The following is a 21979-nucleotide window of genomic DNA, read 5'->3' on the forward strand; positions in this document are numbered from 1 at the left end:
TGAAACACCGCACAGGCTGGTGGGCGCTGGATGTGTATCACCGTGTTCAATTTCTCTCGTCTTGCGTCCCCAGGAAGAACATAAAACAGCGACACTGCGAGGTTGTCGTCGGAGCCCAGTGTGGCAGCGCAGTGTTACGGGGAGCCCACGTCTATGTTCCAGGAATCGTGTCCGCCTCCAAATGTGAGCACAGTCTTTAGACTTCTCTGTAAAACATTCGCTAAAATGTGTATGTATCCTCAAATGAGAAATGTATTAAATTATCACTCAGATACCTTTCAAATTTGCTTTAAAAAAGTTATATTCCAAGCTTTGCATTTTAGTATAGCCAGTTAAAGGATGTGTCTGGTATGGACTGACAGATTAGGCATCCGTGTGAGGTTTTCTGCCAGTTTTTCCATTCTAGATAAGGACGTGTGTAATGATGTTTGTTTAAAGGATCATGACTGCTTAATAGGGTGTAAGATGTCAGGGAAATTTTGTTTTGTATTCTTTACTCTGTTGCTTTAAAACCCCAGGCTGCTACCCTATCATTTGTGAGGGGAACATTCAGCACCTGGAATCTTAATTTTGTGGTGAAACTCAATATTCTTAACTTACTCTTTTAGGGAGTGTTAGGTTTGGGGAAAATAAATAGAAGATATTCTTCCTCTCTGCTCAGCTTAAGACTTCCAATTGAGGTAGGATGTTTTGAAGACTATTCTATATCTTTGTTTTCTTAGGAAAAAAAATTTCAATTAGATTTGTTGTTAGGGAACATTTAAAAATAAAGAGCTACTACATTCTCTCTTAGGGGTTATATTGAGACAATGAGCGTGTTTAGTCTGCTTTACGCCTCTCGACGTCCCCGGTCTTAAAATTTAAAGCTTAAAGAATTTTCACTGTATAGATAGATCAGCATGATTTGATTTTCTTCTTCCTCTAGTTATGAAAGCTGGAGATGTTGTTTCCATATACTCTGATATTAAAGGCAAATGTAAGAAAGGAGCCAAAGAATTTGATGGAACAAAAATATTTCTTGGAAATGGGATTTCTGAACTAAGCCGCAGAGAAATCTTCAGTGGGCTACCTGAACTGAAGTATGTCATCAAATGTTGTTTGGGGCAAATAAGCATCCTTTTTGTGGGTCAAAGAACATTAAAAACAATGTAAAAAATACATGTTTGCATTATATGAATTTTTTTTGGTGTAGATTCAACTGAAAAATAATTGTTTAACCTATCTTGCCATTTTTTTTGGAAAAAAATGCTTTTGGGTTAAAGTAAATGCTCAGATTAAAGAGCCTAAGTAAGAAACTAGGTGCACTGTAATTGTCAAATAATTTTACTTCTCCATTTGCAGTTAACTTTGGAAAACATTACTTCTCTTGATAAAGGATGAATTAGATGACCTTTCACGATCTTTTCTTAACAGTCTGTGTGACAGGGAAAGCTTATGGTTTTAATTTAAGAACTTAAAAAAAATTGTAACTAAAAATTTTACCAGAAAGCCTGCACTCACATGAATCCTTGTGGTCAAAAATTAACATTTGGATTTACTCAAACCAAATTAAGATACAAGTCAGTTTAAAACCATCTCTGGTTGCTACGGGCTCTGAATAAATTAAACCTGTGGGCAGTCCAGTTTCTTATTTTGCTTAGTCTTTTCAGCCTGTTTCAGGAATTCTGTGGACAGTTCCATTATTCCAAAGTTGACAGCTGACGGAGACGTGCTGAAAGCTGTGAATTGATGCAGCTAGGACTGGCCACGTCCCCGAGTCCTGGGACAGTATTTCGTATTTCAGCACTTTGGATGTATGGTTGAAATGAATTCTTCTGGAGAAACAGGCTTTTCCCTACCTCTAGAGATCACAGACTTTCCAAGTGTCCGGAACAAAAATCCTCTCCTTAGAAGGCTTTGTGAAATTGAAGATGGTGCATACATCTGCTGTGCCGATCTCTGGGTCTGTAGTGGGGGGCTGACGTTTTGACTGCTTCCTCTGGTTGGTGTTAGTGGTACACGCTTCATCCTCCCGTTTGATGTAGTTCCGGTAGCTGTGTCGGCCGACTTCTGAGTAATGTTTCCTCTGTTGGTGGGAGTAGGAGGTAGCCTTTCAAGAAACTGCTGATTTTTAAACTCAGCATTGGGTTAGGCTGTTATGGTTTCTTTCTCTGCGCCTCTGAGAAATAGCTTGCTTCCACAATAAATAAATGCTACATGTATGCACTGTTTCTTAATTATGTTCTTTTAAAATTTTAGAACCAATTCTACAAAAAGTACATTTGTGCCCTTTGGTTTCTTGGATTCTAGACAGCCGAATCATTCATAGACTCAGATAGATGAATTTACTAAGGTTGAGGTCTTGTATTTTGCATTATTATATGGAGATGCATGCTATACAGAAATAATTTTAAAAGAAAATAACTGGCTTAAATTATGCTTTGTATAGATGGACACGCTTGTGCTGGTAGGGGTGATCAGAAGGAGAGAGTCAAAGGGGCACCAGAACTTGAAGTGCTGGGTGGGAAGCATGTGAGGAAGGCAGGTGCATGAATGTGAGTTTCTGTATTTCTCAGAGGAGTGGGTCCTGCAAGTCAGAAGGTCATTTAAATTACCAGGGAGTGATCGGGTCATGGAATTCAAGGCACTCAGTAATGGGTCTAGACTCTGGGTGCCGGGGCAAGGTGTTGATCAAGGTCAGTGCCCCAGGTGTCTCAACAAAGTACTGACTTTTGAATGTGAGGCTGTGACATTTCAGAAGCTTCTTTTGTGTATTTTCTGCTCAGAGGCCGGAGCTGTTTAGGAATTGGTTTGATTTAATCCCGATTGAAGCAAGGACAAGAGTCTTAACTGATTAAAAGTGCAGATTTGGAAATACCAAGTGATAAATGAGTGAGTGAGGGTGAAAGGCACGGGGAAAAGAAAAGGAGTTAGCACATACAGTCAGACTCCCTCAGAGACAGCCCACAAAGGCTACAGAAATTATTTCACTTTTAAGGGCAGCATAAATTTATTGTGGCATAATAAGAACTACATAAGTGATATGGTCTTTGTCCTGGGTTCCTGGCACACAACCCCTAAAACTCTTAGAATCTCAGGAGCAATAAGAGTGCTTTTATATCCCCCAGATTGCTTCAGGCTGGGGGCTGTTTGCTAGAGCAACCAACCATGTGATGAGAAGGTTGGAACTTTCAGCCCCACCCCCAGCCCTCTGGGGAAGAGGGAGGCTGGAGATTGAGCCAGTCACTACTCGCTGATGATTTAATCATCCGCTAAGTCATGAAACCTCTTTAAAAAAAACACTAAACATTGGGGCTTGGAGAGCATGCAGGTTGGTGAGTACATCTGGGAGCTGGGAGAGTGATGGTGCCTCAGGATGGGACATAGAAACTCCATGCCCCTCCCCTGCCTCGCCCTGTACATCTCTTCTGTTTGGCTGTCCCCCAGTTGAACTGTTTTCATATAAACTGGTAACCATAAGTAAAGTGTGTTCCTGAGTTCTGTGACTCATTCTAGTGAGTTACCAAATCTGAGGAAGGAGTTGTGGGAACCTCCAGGTTTACAGCCAGTCACTCCAAGGACAGGTGGCGACCTGGGATGTGCAGCTGGCATCTGGGATGGGGCCGGTCTTACTGGGCTGCATCTTTGCTGTCTGACAGTGACCCCAAGCCATTCATGTCAGAATTGAATTGAATTGAATTGTAGGACACCCAGTTGGTGTCCAGAGGGTTGGAGAATTGGTTGGTATGAGAGAGAGCCCCACACGTTTGGTATCAGAAGTGTGAGTAAAAATTAGCCCAGCTGCCTACATCAAGTAGGGTACAGACCCCCCCATGTAGGGGCTTCTCTGCCGAGGTCTGTTCGTCAGCCGTGACCTTGCCCACCATGCTGTGTCTGTGGACTCTGTTCTTGCTCTCCCTACTTGGGCTCTCTTCTTTGCTTGTACTCCTGTAACTCATTTAAATCCTGATTATGTATCCTCATCTTTATGATCAGACTGCGCATTTTTCTGTGCCTCTCGACTTCCCAGAACCCCACGTTAATTTTTCTTTGTTTTTGCTCCCTCTGTGTGGCCCTGTGCACCTGGCTACCATGGCTTTCTCTAACAGTACACCTGTGTACTCTCTCTCTCCCTGGGGAGAGCCTCTGACAGCCTCTCCAGATTGCAGTGTTTGTCCTAGTGGATCATTGTCCGCCAGGCTGTTCTGGGTCCTGGCCTTTCCTGCTGATCAGTTTCACTGCCACTCAATAAATGGGACAGAGGTGGCAGACATCATCTCAAGGACTGTGTCAGCACTGAGCAGTTACTGTCTAGAGAGATGAGAGGAAAGCAGTGTCTGTCATGGCCTGATATTGGCATGATTATTACATACATTTTAATTTTTCACACAAATACCTAGCCTAGTGCCTTACAAACTGAAGCCTTCACAAAATGTTAACTGAATTGAAAGGCTAATGACAATGATCATAAATCTATTACCGGAAAGATTAGAATGCATCTATAAATAAAGACTCAGAAGTCCTTTGCTTTTTAGTCTGCTCAAATCTCTAAAGAAATGCAGAGGTGCCTAAGTGAAAAATTTATGTAACTTAATCCTAGTGTTCCCAGTGGCCTACTTTACCGTGGGTAAAAATTCAGAAAGAGTTCACAGGAATACTCTATTTTGGTGTTGAGTTAAAAAGGTTTTTAAAAGGTGGAACACCTTATATTTGACAAACTGCTTGAGTGTGTTCCTAGAAATGGAGTTTGTACAGACTGTGTAACTGACATGGAGTAACGTTAGATTTCCTGTTTTTCAGGGGGATAGGCGTGAGAATGACGGAACCAGTGTATCTCAGCCCTTCATTCGACAATGTACTGCCCAGCTACTTATTTTTACAGGTAAGTATTTGTCAAAGCGAAATATTTAGTGACACCGAAACATACTTGTGGAACTATTTGAAATCTAAGGGTTGGTTTTTTCCATTTCTATTAACATAGTTTTCTCTCATGTATTTTATATTTTCTGAGCTATGCTTGCTTAAATAGTAGCAAAAAGCTTAGTAATCACTCTTTTTCTTTTTCTCAAACGATTTTTAACTACCTTTTCTCCCTTCCTTTGCCCAGCGGTGCTTTAATCACTTATTATAATTACTGCTTTTTCCACCTCAGAATATTAATTCCTAAATAATGCATGTGTTTGCTGTACATGTAAGTGTTCCATGTCTAACTTTGAGTTGAGATACAAGTGGTTTGCTGCTGACAGATTTTGGTCAGATAGTTAGGACCAGACTGTGATGTGACGGGTCCTTTGTTCTGCCTTGTCCAGCCGGTGTGTATTCTTAGGGACACTGGCTCGTATGATTCACTACAGTCTGCTGGTTAGGTGGCATTATTACTGTTACTAGTCTTATTATTATTCCCATGTAAAATGAAGATACTGAAGACCAGATCTGGTAGATCTTTCTTGAACAAAGTCATGCAGTTGGTAATTAATAGCATCTGAACTCTAACCTAAGTGTGGGTGACATTTGCTTTCTGATCTGCTTCATGTGTAACCAGAAGTCACTTTATAAATCCAAAGATGAGTTCTGGTGTGAACAGATAGAAAAACATTACTTTTATCATCTAATTCCACATTAGTGATGATGTAAAACATTAGGATACATAACCTAATACATAATTATACATGATTATATAGATTCTTCTTCAGTGGTCTGTGCCACCCCCCATTTTTTTTCAAAGTTTGGTGTGCTGGAGTCTTTGAGTATGTTATCTCAAGCCTCCACTGGCTTAGAACTTAAGAACACTGATACCATTTCTTGAGTGATGTTCAGTAGCCAATGAACTTGTGAAGATGAGGTCGTTCCTAGGGTGACTGGCTATAACCCTGTGAGCCGAGTTAGGCAGCTGTTAGCCTTTGACCATTCTATGTGGTCACTGCAGGTACTTCACAGATACATACAATTTTACACCTTGTATGGGGAAAATCCCTGAAATTTGTTTGTTTTTTTTTTCCTGCTGCCTCTTGCCTTGCCTTTCTCTGGAAACCATTATCCCTAAATCAGTACTTTTCGTTGTTTCCAGCAGCTAATGAAAAAGCTTCACTTTGTGTGGGAGTGAGGGGTGTAAAGGGCTAGTGCTAATTCTTTCTGTCTTTGGCACTTGAAGTTACACAAGAATACACGTTATAAAGTTAATGGGAATGTTGCACACAATCATGAAAATTGTAACTGTGCAATATTATTTGGTTTTTCAAAATCAGAAAGGAAACTTTTTAATTGCTGAAACACAATCCACAGAATTACAAAAATATCCTTAGATGCCTTTCACTTGAAATAACTGACAGTTAAAGGTTTAACACTTAAATGATGCTTTCAGTTATATTCTAGATTACCTGAAATCAAAAATGATGCTTGAAACTTAATCTTCTCATTGCCTGGTTTCTGTAAATAATTGATTTTAGAGCCAGATGAGGATGGATGATCTGAGGGCTTTAAGTAAATCCTGCTGCCTGGACCCCTACCACCTGAATGGGCTGGGGTGGGCCCTGGGTCAGGATAGTGAAAAGCTTTCCCAGGTGATTTGAATTTGCAGCCAAGGTTGTGAATCACTGTAGCATTGCAGTGGTGCACATCTGGCTGGACTGTCAGAAGCATCTGGGGGTTCTGAAAAGCACTGTTGCCTAGGCCCTATTGCCAGAAATTCTGCTTTAACTGTTCTAGATGAAAAACCGCATGTTAGAAAAGCAAAACGAACAAAAACTCACCAGGTGATTCTGTCATGTAGCCTGGATTGAGAAATACTGTAGAGAAAGGTAGTAGACTAAACTGTACTAGGAGAACTTTGTCATCATTTAAATATTTAAGGAAGCCTTTCCACTTGGGCTATTACATGATTTCAACTTATTGCATAATCACCAGGTTCTCAGTGTCTTACATTTGATTGGAAATTTGTCCTCTTTGGCCACTGCATTAATGTTATCTCTATTAGGAGTGTGGGATGGCCATTGACTCTAGGTAAAGAATCACTGAATCTCCAGTAGCCACATATGTGTTTTAGTGTTTTTATATTGGAGTTCAATTTTTAAATATTTTTGGAATAAATTAGACTGTTGAGAAAAAGTACCTGTAACAGGCTGGGCTTTTTTTCATGCACAGTGTGGAGGGCCTGCTCCTCAGGTGCTGGAATCACTTGCTCTGACTTTAATGCTTCATTGATGCGCAGGGAGGGGAGAACTTGCTCACTGGTATCTCCGTTCTCACCGTTGATGTTCTGTTCTGAGGTGGTGAGCTTGGGTTCACTTGAAATCCCTGTAACCTCCTCCCAGTTCTTGAGTCCATGCTAATAATGGACATAAAGTGTTCTGGTGTGAGAGTGCATTGAAACTTTTAAACTTAAAAAATAAATAATCCTATGCTTGTGAGCCTTTTTTTTCTTGCCAAGTAATTAAAAAAATGAATTACTTTGTGGTGGTATTCTGTCTTACTTAAGGCTGACTGCCATCCTATAGTAGCAGTTCTTATACAATTAATACTAATAATGAATTAATGAGTTAATACAACTTACTGCTATAGATGGATTGTATAATCCTAGAATATATTTCTAGGTGCCAATCAGAAATAGCTAAATTTTTTTCCACATTCTGCTTTTCTCCTACTAGAGTGTGGAAGTGATAGGAGCTAGGAACCCAAATGCACTTTTAGTGGCATTAACAGCCCCAAATGAGGATTTTTAAAGGGGAATTAGATGGTGAAGCACCTGCAATTACAAAATTTTTTAGATTTTCTCGGAGAAAGATTGAAAGTTTTCTCATATTTCTGAAGTCTCTGACCTCCTAAATATTGAGAACCACTGAAATAAGACAGGACAATATGCTTTTTTTTTTCCTGCCAAATTGATTGGGGAAATGTGTCATGCATGTGTGAATGTCCCATGGGATCACAGGTTGCCCTAGGAAATTGTGAATTTCCTGACACTAGTATATTTAGAAAAAACACTCTTGGCAGAGGGTGCTGTACTGGATTACCTACTAAAGGTTTCTTTATGTTCTCTGATTCTGAAATTTAAAATGATGTGTTGTTGATAATTGATTGTGATAATTGATTGCTGTTTTCCCCCCGCTGTAGAATTTGCCATCTGCTGTGGTAGCTCATGTTCTGGATCCTCAGCCTGGAGAGCGGATTCTGGATTTGTGTGCGGCCCCTGGAGGCAAAACGACACACATTGCTGCCCTGATGCAGGATCAGGTGAGACCGCCCTTACCTTCAATCTCTCCGCTTGTACTGGGTGCAAGATTTGTTGTGTTTCATTTTGTTTTTGTACAAAGGCGTCTGTTTAAACAAGCACTCCTGGAAGAAGTGCTTGTCTGAGTGGCCTGCGGTGTGCTGGGAAGAGGGATGTGCTTTCAGTGGAGGTGCCAGAATTGCTTCCTTTTGGTGCTGTTATTGACCAGTTAAGGATAAATCCATTTTTAGACCAGAATTATGTGCTCTGAATGCTTGTTTCTCTACGTTCTATTAGAAGTTACTCCATTCCACCTCAGCCTAATCAAGTGATCAGATTTGCAGTGTCAATGGCTTAATTTATAATACCCTTCTTGTTAGAGTTGGGTGTAAAATATACTCAGAGTGAACACTGAATCAGATGTTTGAGAAGCTCCATCATTCTGTAGGACTAGACTAAGTGAGGAGGAAAGTAGGAGGGAAAGAGATCAGAGTAGTGGGGATGGGGGCAGGATGTTCACGTGGAGCTGTTTTGCAGGGCCCGATAGGACTTCGCCTTTACTCCAGTGATGGGAAGTCACTGCGTGTTTTGGGCAGACGAGTGATGTAAGCCGCCTCCCTACTTGCCTTGCCTGCAGCTTTGAAAACAGGCTGTCAGAGGGCAAGGGCAGGAGCAGAGACACTTAGACGGTAATTCAGGGGAGAGTCGTGGAGGTGGTAAGAAGTTGGTCAGATTCTGGATGTGTTCTTAAGTTGGAGCTGTTAGGACTTGTTGATAGATTGGATGTGGGTTGTGAAAATGAGAGAATTATTGGGTTTTTGGCCAGAGGAACTGGAAAGATGGACTTGCTGGATAGGGATGACTATTGGGAAGAGCAAGTTTTACAGGGAATAATCAGAAATTGAGTTGTAGATATAGTAACGTGAAGTCCTGTTAGACTTCCAAGAGATGACTGTGAGAGGCAATTGGGTATTTGAGTCTGGCATACAGGAGGGAGGTCTGGGTTGGAAATGGCAGTTTGGAAGTTACCAACTTGTAGAGAATACATAAAGCCCTAAGGCTGATGGGGGCGGCAGCAGAAGGTAGTAGGGGCCAGAAGACTGAGCCTCAGGGGTGCTGTGTGCCAGCACTCAGGGGCTGGGACAGAGAAGGGCTGGCCGGGGGCGTTGGAGGAAACCAGAGCAGCCTGAGAGCCGGGGAGCCCCGTGAGGAAAGGGCTTGAGGAAGTCGGGGAGAGCAGCGGGGGGAAGTGTGGCTGCCGGGCCGTGCGAGGGGAGGACTGAGAGCTCCCCGTGGACTCAGCACCTGGTGGGTGGTGGGGGACCCTGTCGTGAGCAGTTGCAGGGTGTGGACACGCTTGCTTGGATGGAAGATGAGGGGAATCAGAGGAAGCGAATTGGAACAGCTCCTTTGCAGGGTCAGGAGACGTTTGTACCAGAGAGCAGAGAAATGGGTCCTCAGTGGGAGGGTGAACTCATCTTTTGTTAAGATGAGTGAAATAACAGTGTATGCTAATAGAAAAGATAGATTAAAAGGGGTAATTGGTAACACCAGATGGAACGGGAAAATTGCTGGAACAGTATCTTTGAGTAGGTGAAGTGGGACAGGAGTTGATGCTCAAGTGGCTCAGGTGGTAGCAAGAGACAGTTTATCCATGGAAACAGGCGGGGAGGCCGAGGACCTGGGTACAAGTGTTGGGCTGGTAGCTGTGTAAAAGACTGGGAGTCCTCTGGTTGTCCTCACTTCCTCTGAAACAGGAAGCAAGGTCATCAGGTGAGAACAGGGATGAGGAGGAGGCGGTAAGAGTTTGGAGAAGGTATGAAGTATTCATCTAGGATCATGGGAGTGAGAACGGGCTATGGGTATGTCTTAATTCTGTTTTGCAAGGAGGGCCCCATGAACACAGTGGTCATGAATTTATTCTTTATTTTTTAAATTTATTTTTATTTTTTTATGTTTTTAATTGAAGTACCGTCAGTTACAATGTGTCAGTTCCTGGTGTACAGCACAGTGTCCCAGGCACAGTGGTCATGGATTTAAAGTCAGGTTAGTTGGCATAGTGACGCGCCTTTTGGCTGCATGGGATAGACATGGAGTAGGCAAAGAATGAGGTTTAACCACAGCTGCGTTTCTGTGTGCGGGTGTGGGAAACAAGCGTGCACGTTGAGGATGTGCATTAAGGGAGTGCGTATAACGTGCTGTGGCCTCTAAGCCGGGTGAGGAGACCAGCAAGGACGTGAGAACAGTGCGGGCTGTGGATCTACTGTCACTTCTTTAAATTAGCTCAGGTTTATACAGCAGTGAAAATTCCTGTGGGCCAAGGAAACTCAGCAGTTGTCTTCAAGCACTAATTTCTAAGTAAGGAAAAATTTGCATACTTGAGGTAGGACTTTCTGGCTTGGAAATACACTTCCATGAGGCTAATTTAGCAAAAGCCCTTCTCTAGCTAATTTACTTGATAGAAGATACACTATTTCCTACTCTTAAAAGTGCCAGATTTTGGACTTGATCAGGGGATACATTTTTGATCGATGTTTGATGATTCTTAGGTATTTACCATCCAGGGGTTTACAAGCAGTCTTGTACAGAAGGCGGTAGGAACTCTTACTGTGTCAAGGATGGGATTGTAGCTTTTCCCCTTCATGAGTGCAGATCATTTTAATTATCCAAAGACTTCTGATGAAAATTGTCATTACTTACACATTAGTGTTTAGCTATTAGAATTTCTGAAACATTCACAATGTCACAAACGATAAGAATGCATAAGTCTAAAAATTTATATTTTCAGTAAATACGTTGAAGGTCTAAGCCTACCATCTCTGCACAATGTGTGTGTAAATACATGTATAGAATACACACACCATCTATATGAAGTACTATATATGTGTACTCTGTGTGTGTGTACACACTGTGTGCTGCATACACACACACACACACACACTTGCAGTAGCACTAGTATGACCTTATAGGTGGCCTTAGATTTAAGAAAGAAAAAGATATTTTTTGTTTAAATTTTGTGGAATTGATACTCAGGGTTCATTAGAGGAGACACACTTGCCTGTTAACTTATATGACTCTTCTTTGTCCAAAAAGAGTTTAAGGTGATAATAGTAGAAACTCTTTAAGGATAAATGCATTTAACACCACCAGTGTGTAAAGGGAAAAATACAAAATAAAAGGGTTCATTTTATGAAGTTGTGGTGTTTAATGCAAACCATTTTTCAGTTTTCCTGGAAGTTAAAATGTGAAGATTATATGCTTTGAGGAAGGGATAATTATCTGCCTTAATTTATGGTGTGGTATTGATTGTGTTTGCTTAAAAGTGTTTGTTCATAGGCATTTTATTCTCTCTACCAAGAGAAAAAGTCTTTCCCAAGGGAGGCTGGATGTTGTAGGTGTGTGCATTTTCTGCTGGTTTTACGGTGCTGTGTTAAAACCGCCACAAAGCCTTGGTGGCGTACAGCTAACCTGGTCAGCTCCGGGGTCTGTCGGTTCAGCGGTTCCCCGCTGGTCTTGCTCTAGGACCCGGTCACCTGTGGGTTAGCTGGAGGTTCTGATGATCTTGAGTGGCTCATTTGCTTGGGTTTGGCTGATGCTGGCTTACTTAATGGCTTCAGTGGAGGCCACTGGTGGGCCCTGCCTCTGGTCTGTGTGTCCCCTATCCTTCTGCGAGGACCGGAGCATGTGCCCAGCAGCAGGCAATAGCTGAGGGTCGCTGGTGGCAGGGGACAAAGCAGAGGCAGCCCGGCTGTTGAGGCGCTGCTCGCTGTCACCCCCCTGGCCAATGCAAATCACATGGCCGAGCCCGACTCGGAACAACCAGGTGTCACGGGGTGAGTGGTACACACGGTTGGGTGCAGAATTGGAGCCATTTAGGCAGTCTCCTTGTGGGCCAGCGACACAGACCCTGAGCCAGAACTGAATCCCAGATTTTGTTACTGCTTTGGTTTGTTTTTTTATATTAAGCAAATTTTGTATCAGTGTAGCCTCCAGTCTTGAACTTTTGTAAAAGCAGCCTTCAGCCAGGGCAGTTTCCACTTCACTGTGGTACATTTGAACCTTATTCTGGTGGTTTTTTGCCTGCTTTTCCAGTTCAGCTCACTTGAAACAGTTTTCCTGTTTGTCAAGGTATTCATTGGATCTATGACGACGGCTAAGCCTGGTGCCACATTTAGGACCGTAATCAGCACATTTTCAGTACTGTAGTCTATGCAGTCCATGCATGTATCATACAAGGAGGAACAAAAGAAACAAAAATACATTGAAGGCTTTATGTGTCACCGTTTCCCTGGTACTGTTTCACAGTACGCTTTGAAATATCATATGAATGTCACAGCTCATTCATGAAAGGGAAGCCTCTTGTCTATTGATTTTGACGTAACCAGAGTGTTACCATATAGAATTATTTTTGAACTACTTTTTATCCCAGTCCAGAACATTTTGCTGTGATAATACAGGCTTACGCTTTTCTGTCTTTGGTTGTCAGAATTCACATGAATTTTGTTACGTGATTATAGCTCAGAAGATATTGGGTTGAAGATTGATTTTACAGGTGACATTCATCTGTAGCTCAAAGGACTAGAAGGCAAATGTCTTAGAACATTAGTTCCTGCTCTTTCAGAGGTGAGCAAGGCACACCAAGTTGGTGATTTTTAATATTTATCACAAATGGACATTTTTAAGTTTCTGTAGAAGATTGCAAATGCTACTCTTGGTTTTGGGTTTTATTGATTAAAAGTAGATGAGCATTATAAGAAACTTAATTATCTGACAAGATTGTGTTCTTTAAAAGGAAGGAATAATAAGTATTGGATGTAAATTTGATACACATTTTGATGATGAATTTAGCTGTAAAACTGGTGGTAGGAGGAAAGTGGGGAAGACTGTAATTGTTCATCAGTTTTTCTCCTTATTAATAATTTTCATGATTGCTTTGGATTTACACTTCTTTATGTTCTTGTTTTATTTTATTTTATTTTTTTTTTAGGGAGAAGTGATTGCGCTGGATAAAATATCCAACAAAGTAGAAAAAATAAAGCAGAATGCGTTACTGTTGGGGCTGAATTCCATCAGGGCATTTTGCTTTGATGGAACAAAGGCCCTTAAACTTGATGTGGTCAAGGACACAGAAGGTGAGTTAAATTTTATCTTAGGCTTCTATAATTGGGATTTATAAACAGTCAGATTTTGCTACCTTAAGTCTTTTTTTTAAATTTAATTTTTTATTGAAGTGTAGCTGGGATTAACACTTTAATTGAATTGAGGGATAGACCATGCCCACTTCACACTGATACTTAAGGGAAGAAGCTGGAAACTGCAGCTGTGAAGGCAAAGGGCTGTTCCTGGGATTGTTTTGACAGAGACAAGCCGTTGGGAAGGATCAGGTCCTGTTCTCTCCCTCTCTTGTTTATCCTCCTCTCCCCAGTCTCATCACTTCTCTCCTTCCTGTTGGTGAATCTTGAAGTCAGCAGGCAAAGGAGAATTGTAGTTCACAGAGTTCTCACCTCAGCATCACACAACAGCGTAGAGAAAGGTAGGTTTGGAGCTCAGGAAAATAGAGCTTAATAACTAGCATAGTTGGAGCAGAATGGGTGATCCCTAAAATAACTTCAGACGTGTGCAAGAGTTTAGTATATGAGAAATTAGTATCTCAAATCTAGAGGAAAGAGTAAATCAGGCAGCAAGTAGCTCTAAGATGATTTTTTATTTTGGAGGGTAGGGAAAAGGATTGTATGCAGAATTAACTTCAGGATGGATTAAAGTTTACTGTCAAGAATTAGACTGGGAAGGGGAGGGTATAGCTCAAGTGGTAGAGCATGTGCTTATTAGCATGCACGAGGTCCTAGGTTCAATCCCCAGTACCTCCATTAAATAAATAATAACTAAATAAACAAACCTAATTACTTCTCCCTTCAAAAAAAAAAATGGATCAGAGTTCAGCAAATGGTGAAGAAAAGAATTAAACTGGGAAAATGACTAGAAGCAGATATAAGCTGAACGTTTATTTGGTTTAACAATGAGGATGATTTTAAAGCGTGAAAGCAAGGATAGACCTCGACAAGGAAAAAGATGAGTGTAATGCTCCACAATTATGTATGTAAGAAGAGAAAAAACTATGGCAGGTAGCAAATTGTGGGAAATAATTGTAAAATACTTAAGAAAGAAGAGATTAATATCCCTAATACACACAGAGCTCTTCCAATCAGTGAGAAAAAGAAGTCTCAGTAGAAAAACAGCAAAGACAAAGAATATGAGCATATAAAGAAAAAAAATCCAAATGGCCAATAACATAATTAACAACTTTGATGAGGATTTTGGGGAAAATCCACTCGTGATAATGGAATTGTGAATTGGCATAGTCTTTCTAAGAGGATTTTATCAGTATGTATTAAAAACCTTAAAAATACTCCCTTATTTGAAAAGATACGTCTTTGGAGACAGTAGATAAGAAAGCAAGGATGGTGATAGATGGAGATGCGCTAAACTGATAAGAGCTTGTGTCTCACTGCTGTGCAGTGAGAGGCAAGCAGAAGGTTATCGTGGGGTGAGACTCGGACTGTTGCAGTGGATACTTAGGCAGTCAGCTAGCTTTGCATAAAGCAGTCCACAATAATACCCTGCCTAGAGTTGGAAATAGCATAAATATATAAGCAGACGTGTGTGGTTTCATGACTTTCTCCAGTAACACTAAATAGATCAGAGGTTGGAGTGGAGAAAGCTATTTAAGTGGGTACATAGGGAAATCTGTGGAAGATTGGATTCGGGGGGATACAGACTCGTTCTAGAAGCACGGAGACTGAGGTACCGTAGAATCAGTATGTTTGACTAGAACCTAAAATGTATACTTTCTTTTTCTGGCGCTGTTGGCAGTAGGAATTACTAAGAAAAGTATCAGCTCTGAGAATGACTATACTTAATTCCAGGTCCCAGCTCTGATGGATTGTGGCTTCTGACAATCAGAGGACCAGTCTCCTTTGATTAGGCCTTGGCTTGCACTGCTGTGTCAGTAATCCCAGAATAATCATATCTGTAACCTTTTTACATGTAAGTCTGCTAGCTCAACCAGAAACTTGATTGAAGGAAGGAACAGTTTTTCATTACTTTCCATTCTAGGTTATGATTTTAAATTCCTGCTAATTGTATCTATCTTGGGAGTTTTCTGTTCTAATAGGGCAGATAGTAAGTAAATTTATAATTCTCTTTATAGGAGAACCTCCATTCTTACCGGAATCTTTTGACCGAATTCTCCTTGACGCTCCCTGCAGTGGAATGGGACAGCGACCAAACATGGCTTGTACTTGGACTTTGAAGGAAGTGACATCATATCAGCCATTGCAGCGAAAACTCTTTACTGTGGTATGTGAGGATACTTTTCTCTGCAAGAAAGTAGACCTTCAGTAGTTTGATGTCTTAAAGACTGAGAGCAGTGTTCTTAGCAGCATTATTCACCATCACCAAAATGTGGGGAAAAACCCAGGTATCCATTGAATGGATAAGCAAAATGTGTATACGTACCACAGAATATTACGCAGCCTTAAAAAGGAATGAAATTCTGATACATGCTACATGGATGAACTTTGAAAACATCATGCTAAGTGATATAAGCCAGACAGAAAAGGACCAAATATTGTATGATTCTGTTTATAGAAGGTAACTAGAACAGGCAAATTCATAGAGACAAAGTACAATAGAGGTTGCCAGAGGCTGGAGGGACCAGAGAACAGGGAGTTTGTGTTTAATGGGTACAGAGTTTCAGTTTGGGTTGATGAAAAAACTCAAGAGATGGATAATGGTGATGGCTGTACAAGTGGTTGTGTGGGTGTACTTAATGGCACCAAACTGTATACTTAAAAATGGTTAAAATGGTAAATTTTGTGTATACTTTACCACACACACAAAAATCTAGAGACCCCATTTTCCTTTTTGTTGACTCACTCATTCATCAGAGGCAATAGTGGAATTTCTTCTCTGAGACATTTAATGAATTTCAAACATTCTGCTTGATGTTAAAAATAGAGGGTTATTAACATATAGTTACCAACTGATGTAAAAAATTGGATGTGAAATAAAATTTGTATAGGGTTCCTGGATCATATTAGTGAATTAGAAGTGGGGAATCCAGTAGAGGCAGACACATTTCATAAAACTGGGACATGACAGCATCTGGTGTAGGACGTAGAAGAACCGTAAAAACGTAGCAAATCTGACTGATCTCCAGGGTGTCTCAGAAGAAGCCCAGATAGAACATTTGAGAATTTCTTTCTATTTTGCAAAAATGATTTTGTGGATTTCACAGGATGTAGACAGTGTTTGACCAAAGGAGACCTCATCATTTCCTCTTAGCTCTAATTATAAATGCGAAGGTATATCAGTAATGGATACAGTATGATTGTCCCATCTCTAAAGCTGTCTTTGAGGACATTTCTATTCAGGCCTCCTGGTGTCTGCTTTCCTGCACAAACATGGCACTGGTGGTGGATTGTTTAACTTCTTCTTCTATACAGTCTTCAAAGTCTACATCCTAGAAATTTAAACAGCAAGCAGCAAAAAAGCAGCCGAAACCCACTTTGACCCAAGGGTAAAATTAGGACACTGCTTTAAGAGACTTGTTTTTTTTTGTTCTTTTTAGCTCATTGCAAAAAGAAGTTTTAAAAGGCTACAAAGGAGGAGATGCGTTGATCTCAAGGGAAAGGAACAGCTGACCGTGTGCAAGAGAGAATTTAGAATAGAGCACGTATGTTGTTGGGCAAGGATAGAAATTAACTGAGAATGTGGACACATCTTGATTTGAGCCATGGCTCCTCCACATAAGTTAATTTAGGTACATTGGTTTCCTTATTTGAGAAGTGGGGATAATGACCCCACCTGATAGAGTTACCTCATTGGAGACAGTTACTGTACCTCACTCATAGTTAACAAGGATTTACTATGTAAGGTGCTTGAAACAGTGGCTGGCACACGGTAGCAAAATTTAATTTTGATCAGTGTATTCTGGTGAAGAAAGTATACTGTACGCTTAAATTTTTTTTTGTAAAATTTAAAGAAATTTGTGAATTTGAAAAGAGAAACTTTAGTTATTTTGGAACAAGTTCATTTTCACATTACATCTATTTCCTGAACAAGTACTCATGGGGCACTTCCTGTATGTAATACGTGATTCTAGGTGCTCACAATACAGTGGTCAGTCCCTGCCCTAATACATGGCGTTCCGATTCTCACTGAGGGGGAAAATGAACAAATAGGTGATTAAGTTACTGAGCATATTACATGGCAGTCAGTCTGTGGAGCAAACTGAAGAAAGAGCATGCCTGATCAGATTAGTTGAAAATTTACATTGAGTGGTCAGGGAGGTCCCCGCTGAGAAGCCGAAATACAAGTAAAGATAAGAGGATTGTGAGGGAGCAAGCAGTGCAGGGAATGAGAGAGCTCTCCAAGCCGGGGCAGACACCCTGAGGCAGGGCGGGCGGTGCCCAAGCAGAGACAGCTGGGTGCACATGAAGTAAAGGTAGCTAGAGGCTTGCTTTATGCAGGACCTTGAAGGCCCTTCTGAGGACGTGGACTTTGCCTTCCAGTGATGATGGAGAACGTTTGAAGGGTTTTGAGCTGAGAAACAACAGTTCTAAAACCACTGCTCTTGCTCCTGAATGAATGGCAGGAGGGCAGGGAACAGACAAGGTAAATGAAGAGGGAAACTCTTGGAATAATCCAGGTGAAAGATAATGAAGCTTACAGCAGAATGATAGCAGTGGAAGTGGTGAGAAGTGGTCAAATTCTGGATGTATTTTGAAGGTAGAGCCAGTAGAATTTGCTTGATGGATGGAAAACGTGAGAGCAAGAGGCATAAAGGGTAATCTGAGGTTGTGGGCGGAGCCCCTGGGAGGACGGGAATCCTCCAGTAGGTTTCAGAGGAAGACAGCACTTCAGGGAGGGACACATCACATCCGATGGTAAAACTACTAAGGCAGCTGACTATATTCGCACGGAATTCAGAAAGGAGTCTGGCCTAGAAATGTCAATTTGTGAGTTTTCTGAATAAAAATGATATCTGAAGCCTTGCAGCTGAATGAGCATATTTGGGAAAGTCCTGGTCCACGTGGACTAAAACAGCTCCAAGATAATGAAGTGCATCTAGTCTGGAGCATTCTAATTAGAGAAAGAATCCTGGTTCTACAGGACATCATTTATTTATCCCAAATGCTTGAAAAAAGATATCATAAATATATTTTTTAAAATCCCCTAAAGTGTGGACTTGCTCTTGTGATACACAATCTGGTCACATTTTTCTCTAGGCAGTTCAGCTGCTGAAGCCAGGGGGCGTGCTGGTTTATAGCACGTGCACCATCACACTGGCGGAAAATGAAGAACAAGTAGCCTGGGCCCTCAGGACATTCCCTTGCCTTCAGCTTCAGCACCAGGTAAGAGCCATTGCAGCTGCCTCCGTGTAATCTGATAAATCGCAGAAACTTCAGTGCAGTGATAGTCAACAGTGTTATATGAAAAAGTATGCCAAGTAAAACTTCTGAAACAGATACTGCAGTTCACAAGAATGTTTCCCTAATGAGATCCCTTCTAGACTGCCCACAGGATTTTCAACGTCCTGATAAAGTTTCCCCATGTCTTCATTCTTTGCCACAGTGTTTAAGTGCCACAGGGCTCAGGTGTATGTGTATTAATCCTTTATTTTACTTGTGGCTCTTGTTCATGTTACTCAGAATTTTGTTTCCAAAAAAATTCTGCCCCGCCCCCCACTGCTGCCCCCATCCCATATTTTTCTGATGGGAAAAATGTTGAACATTTTTTCTCATGTCACATCAAAGCCCAAACAGGCTTTAGTTTAGTAACTGGGATGTCAGAAGTCTAGCCAAGGGGGGAAAAATGGTTCAAGATAATTGCTTCCTTATGGTTTCTTATATAAAATATGGAACATTTAAAAAGTTTTCTTGACTGTACTTTATTTTACCTAGCACTGTCTTTCTGTTACAGTTTTTATTAAAACCATATTTATGACAATATTTTTAGTCCCATGATGTTTGAGATTAGGTTTAAATCTGTAGTAATGCTTACGTTCATTCAGGTAGATTGAACATGTAAAGTCTGTTTTTTCTGTACAGAATTCTAGTAAGTAACTGGAAAACATAAACAAAAAGCTATCAAGTGATGGGTTCTCGACTCAGAAATAAGATGGTTACATTGTGGGTGAAAGGAAGGCTTTTGAGAATTCACTTGAGTTTTATGTGTATGTGTATACATACATACTCAATCTGCATAAAAGAGATGGAACTTCCCCCCATGGGTTAATAAATGATAGATTTTTAGACATAAACCTGGGAAAATGCACCTTCAGTAACACAAACGTTTGTCTGTGAAATGGGGACTTAAGTTAGGATTATGCATCTTTTGCAGCAGTGGTTTGCAAGTATCACTCAATTCCTTATGACTGATTCTGTATTCCTATTCCTCTGATCGAAACTCCTGTCAGTTCTGGGGAGTCTGACAAATAAGGCTGAATTTTCATTTGCTGCTGTTCTTAATAATAATGTTCCACTTCCTGAGTGCCCACTGTATGCCTCCTTATTTATTTAAGCCTCAGAACTGAATGTGTTATCTGTTTTATAGATGAGGAAACAGAGTTAGGTAAAGTTACTTGTAGAAGGTCACACAGCTTCAGTGTGGCCGAGCCATGATTTGAATCTGCTTTTCCAAGTGTGAAGCCCAGGCCTTTTGCACATCAAGGTACTTGATGAGCGTCTGGGCCATACTAGGTTCCCCTTCATCAGGTGACCGTGTGCAGCTGCTCTCCCAGAAAAACAGTATGTATGTTTCACAGAGATAAACGGTATCTACTCATTTTCCTGTTTTTTTGCAGCTGGTAATTGTAATTAACACTTACAGCTGTTTGTCTTTTAACTTAAGTCATATGCAGGCACACTTACTGATAATGCAAGGATGTTTGTCCATGTTCCTTTGTCTTCTCCGAGCAGGAACCCCACGTTGGAGGAGAAGGAATGATGGGAGCTGGCCTGTCGCTGGAACAGTTGAAACAGCTGCAGCGATTCGATCCATCTGTTGTGCAATCACAGAACACCGACATGGATTCTCTCAGAGACGCCAGAATAGAAGACATGGTTTGGCTGGCAAATAAGGATTGTATAGGTTTTTTTATTGCAAAATTCATAAAATGCAAAAGCACACAGGAGAAGGATCCTTAGAAATGAAAATTCCAAATGTTTGCTGTGTGTGGTGCTTTTTTTTTTTTTTTTTTAAAAAAAATCAGACTGTTGTCAGGCCAAGTGATTGATGCCATGGTTGCTGAGGAAACAGAAAAGACTGCCAGCTGTTTCTCCAGGAATCGAGAGACTTATGAGACTCTGCTTCATAGAGGAAGTAATGGGAGGTGGTTTGAGATAATATTTTGTTTTTAAAATAATTTTTTCTTACGGATTTAGCAGAGTTAAAGAAAAGGATATGCCTATAGATGTCTGGAACATATTTCCACTTGGGGTCTTTGTTTTAATTTGTAAAGAATGCAGGTCATTTTTAATATTAAAATCAGTGGATTTAACAAAAGGAATAAAATGAACAATATTTAATTTGGTTATAAAGCATGTTTTCCGTTACTAAATTCTGAAGTAGGAGTTCCCTAAGAATTCAGGGTATGGGAGCTATAACGCACTTATCATGTGCCAGTAACTGAGCTGGGTATTTTGTTTTTTTCTTTTTGAAAAGTTAGAATATATTTTTCAGGGTGAGGTGAAAAAATCCAACGACATGAAATTCTTCAAGGGATAAGGAATAACGTTGCCTACCAACAGTTTGAATTCATCATGCCTGAAGATGGAACTGGGTCTCCTGGGAAAAGGGACAAGTCTTGCAAGATTGAGAAGGCTCTTGTCAGAGGACATGTGTTTCTTTAGCTGAGAGTGTCTGGATTCATGCTCTCTGCGAAGAATTTCCATCCTTACAGAATGAAGGAGTTACTCTGAGAAGTGCATGACACAAACTGGCGATGGAGACATTCATCCCTTTCCAGTGAGAGCCGATTGGGTTTCCAATAAGGAGAAATACTTTCAGAAGTGGAGTGGTCTGTATCCCTCAAGAGAATGGCAAATCCCGTGAGATTTGGTTTCAGTTGCAGACAATTTGTGCTGATCACCTTGGAGTTGTTGGGTTACTGCTTGCCAAAACAGCGGTCTTAGTCTGTAGACGAACGGTTCAAATCCCATGAGATTTTCAAGAGCTCGTGCATGAGTATGGCTCTGGACCATGGCTTCAGGAGGGGGCGCAACCCGGCCGCCTACCAGCACTGGGAGCAGAACAGACCAGGGGCGTGGCCAAAATGCCTCTGGAACCAGCCAGCAGAGTTCACGCAGCGGGGTTGAGGGCAGGAGCTGACCAATCCAGGATGTCAGTTGCTTCTTGGGTTCCAGGTGGAACATTGGTGTGTTTCCCAGGTCTTGTAGCTGGTGGATCCACGGTAACTGGGCAGAGCCCTGCGGTGGATCAGTGCCATGGAGGAGCTGCCGTCCTCTGTGGAGCTTGGCTTTGGGCTCTTTGGGAAGCTGAGTGACGTCATGGTGTTGCTGCTGCCCAGTGGCCTGGGTTCATAGTTCACTTTCTGGAATCTTGAATGGCAGATAGTGGCATGTCTGCCTGTCATCAGCTTATTGGACGGTGTCTTATGTACTTTCAGTCTTGTTCAGTTTTGTAGAAGTAAATTTCTTGGAAGATATGAAGAGAAGTTGGCAAAAATGCTGTCTGCAGTGATTAAGGAGAAATGCCAACTCATTGACAAGC

General features: G+C 41.2%; 1 protein-coding gene and 1 long non-coding RNA gene across 3 annotated transcripts in view; one reads left to right on the forward strand and one right to left on the reverse strand.

The window, feature by feature from the left end:
* NSUN6 (NOP2/Sun RNA methyltransferase 6) overlaps positions 1 to 20406 on the forward strand; it is a 31727-nt gene extending 11321 nt beyond the window's left edge. For both annotated transcript variants that reach the window (XM_072955195.1, XM_072955196.1), the window contains exons 4-11: positions 74 to 183; positions 926 to 1079; positions 4780 to 4861; positions 8089 to 8208; positions 13173 to 13317; positions 15393 to 15541; positions 18475 to 18600; positions 20167 to 20406. In XM_072955195.1, the coding sequence (XP_072811296.1) occupies positions 74 to 183; positions 926 to 1079; positions 4780 to 4861; positions 8089 to 8208; positions 13173 to 13317; positions 15393 to 15541; positions 18475 to 18600; positions 20167 to 20394 (1114 nt within the window). In that variant the 3' untranslated portion in view covers positions 20395 to 20406. The remainder of the gene's footprint in view (positions 1 to 73; positions 184 to 925; positions 1080 to 4779; positions 4862 to 8088; positions 8209 to 13172; positions 13318 to 15392; positions 15542 to 18474; positions 18601 to 20166) is intronic.
* LOC140691531 (uncharacterized) lies at positions 7002 to 20207 on the reverse strand. Its single transcript, XR_012067241.1, has 3 exons — positions 20119 to 20207; positions 15411 to 15561; positions 7002 to 7303 (listed from the first exon to the last, which is right to left on the reverse strand). It is a non-coding gene; the product is annotated as an uncharacterized lncRNA (long non-coding RNA).
* Positions 20407 to 21979: the final 1573 nt, after the last annotated feature.

Source organism: Vicugna pacos, chromosome 35, assembly GCF_048564905.1.
Source record: "Vicugna pacos chromosome 35, VicPac4, whole genome shotgun sequence".
Classification (NCBI taxonomy): domain Eukaryota; kingdom Metazoa; phylum Chordata; class Mammalia; order Artiodactyla; family Camelidae; genus Vicugna; species Vicugna pacos.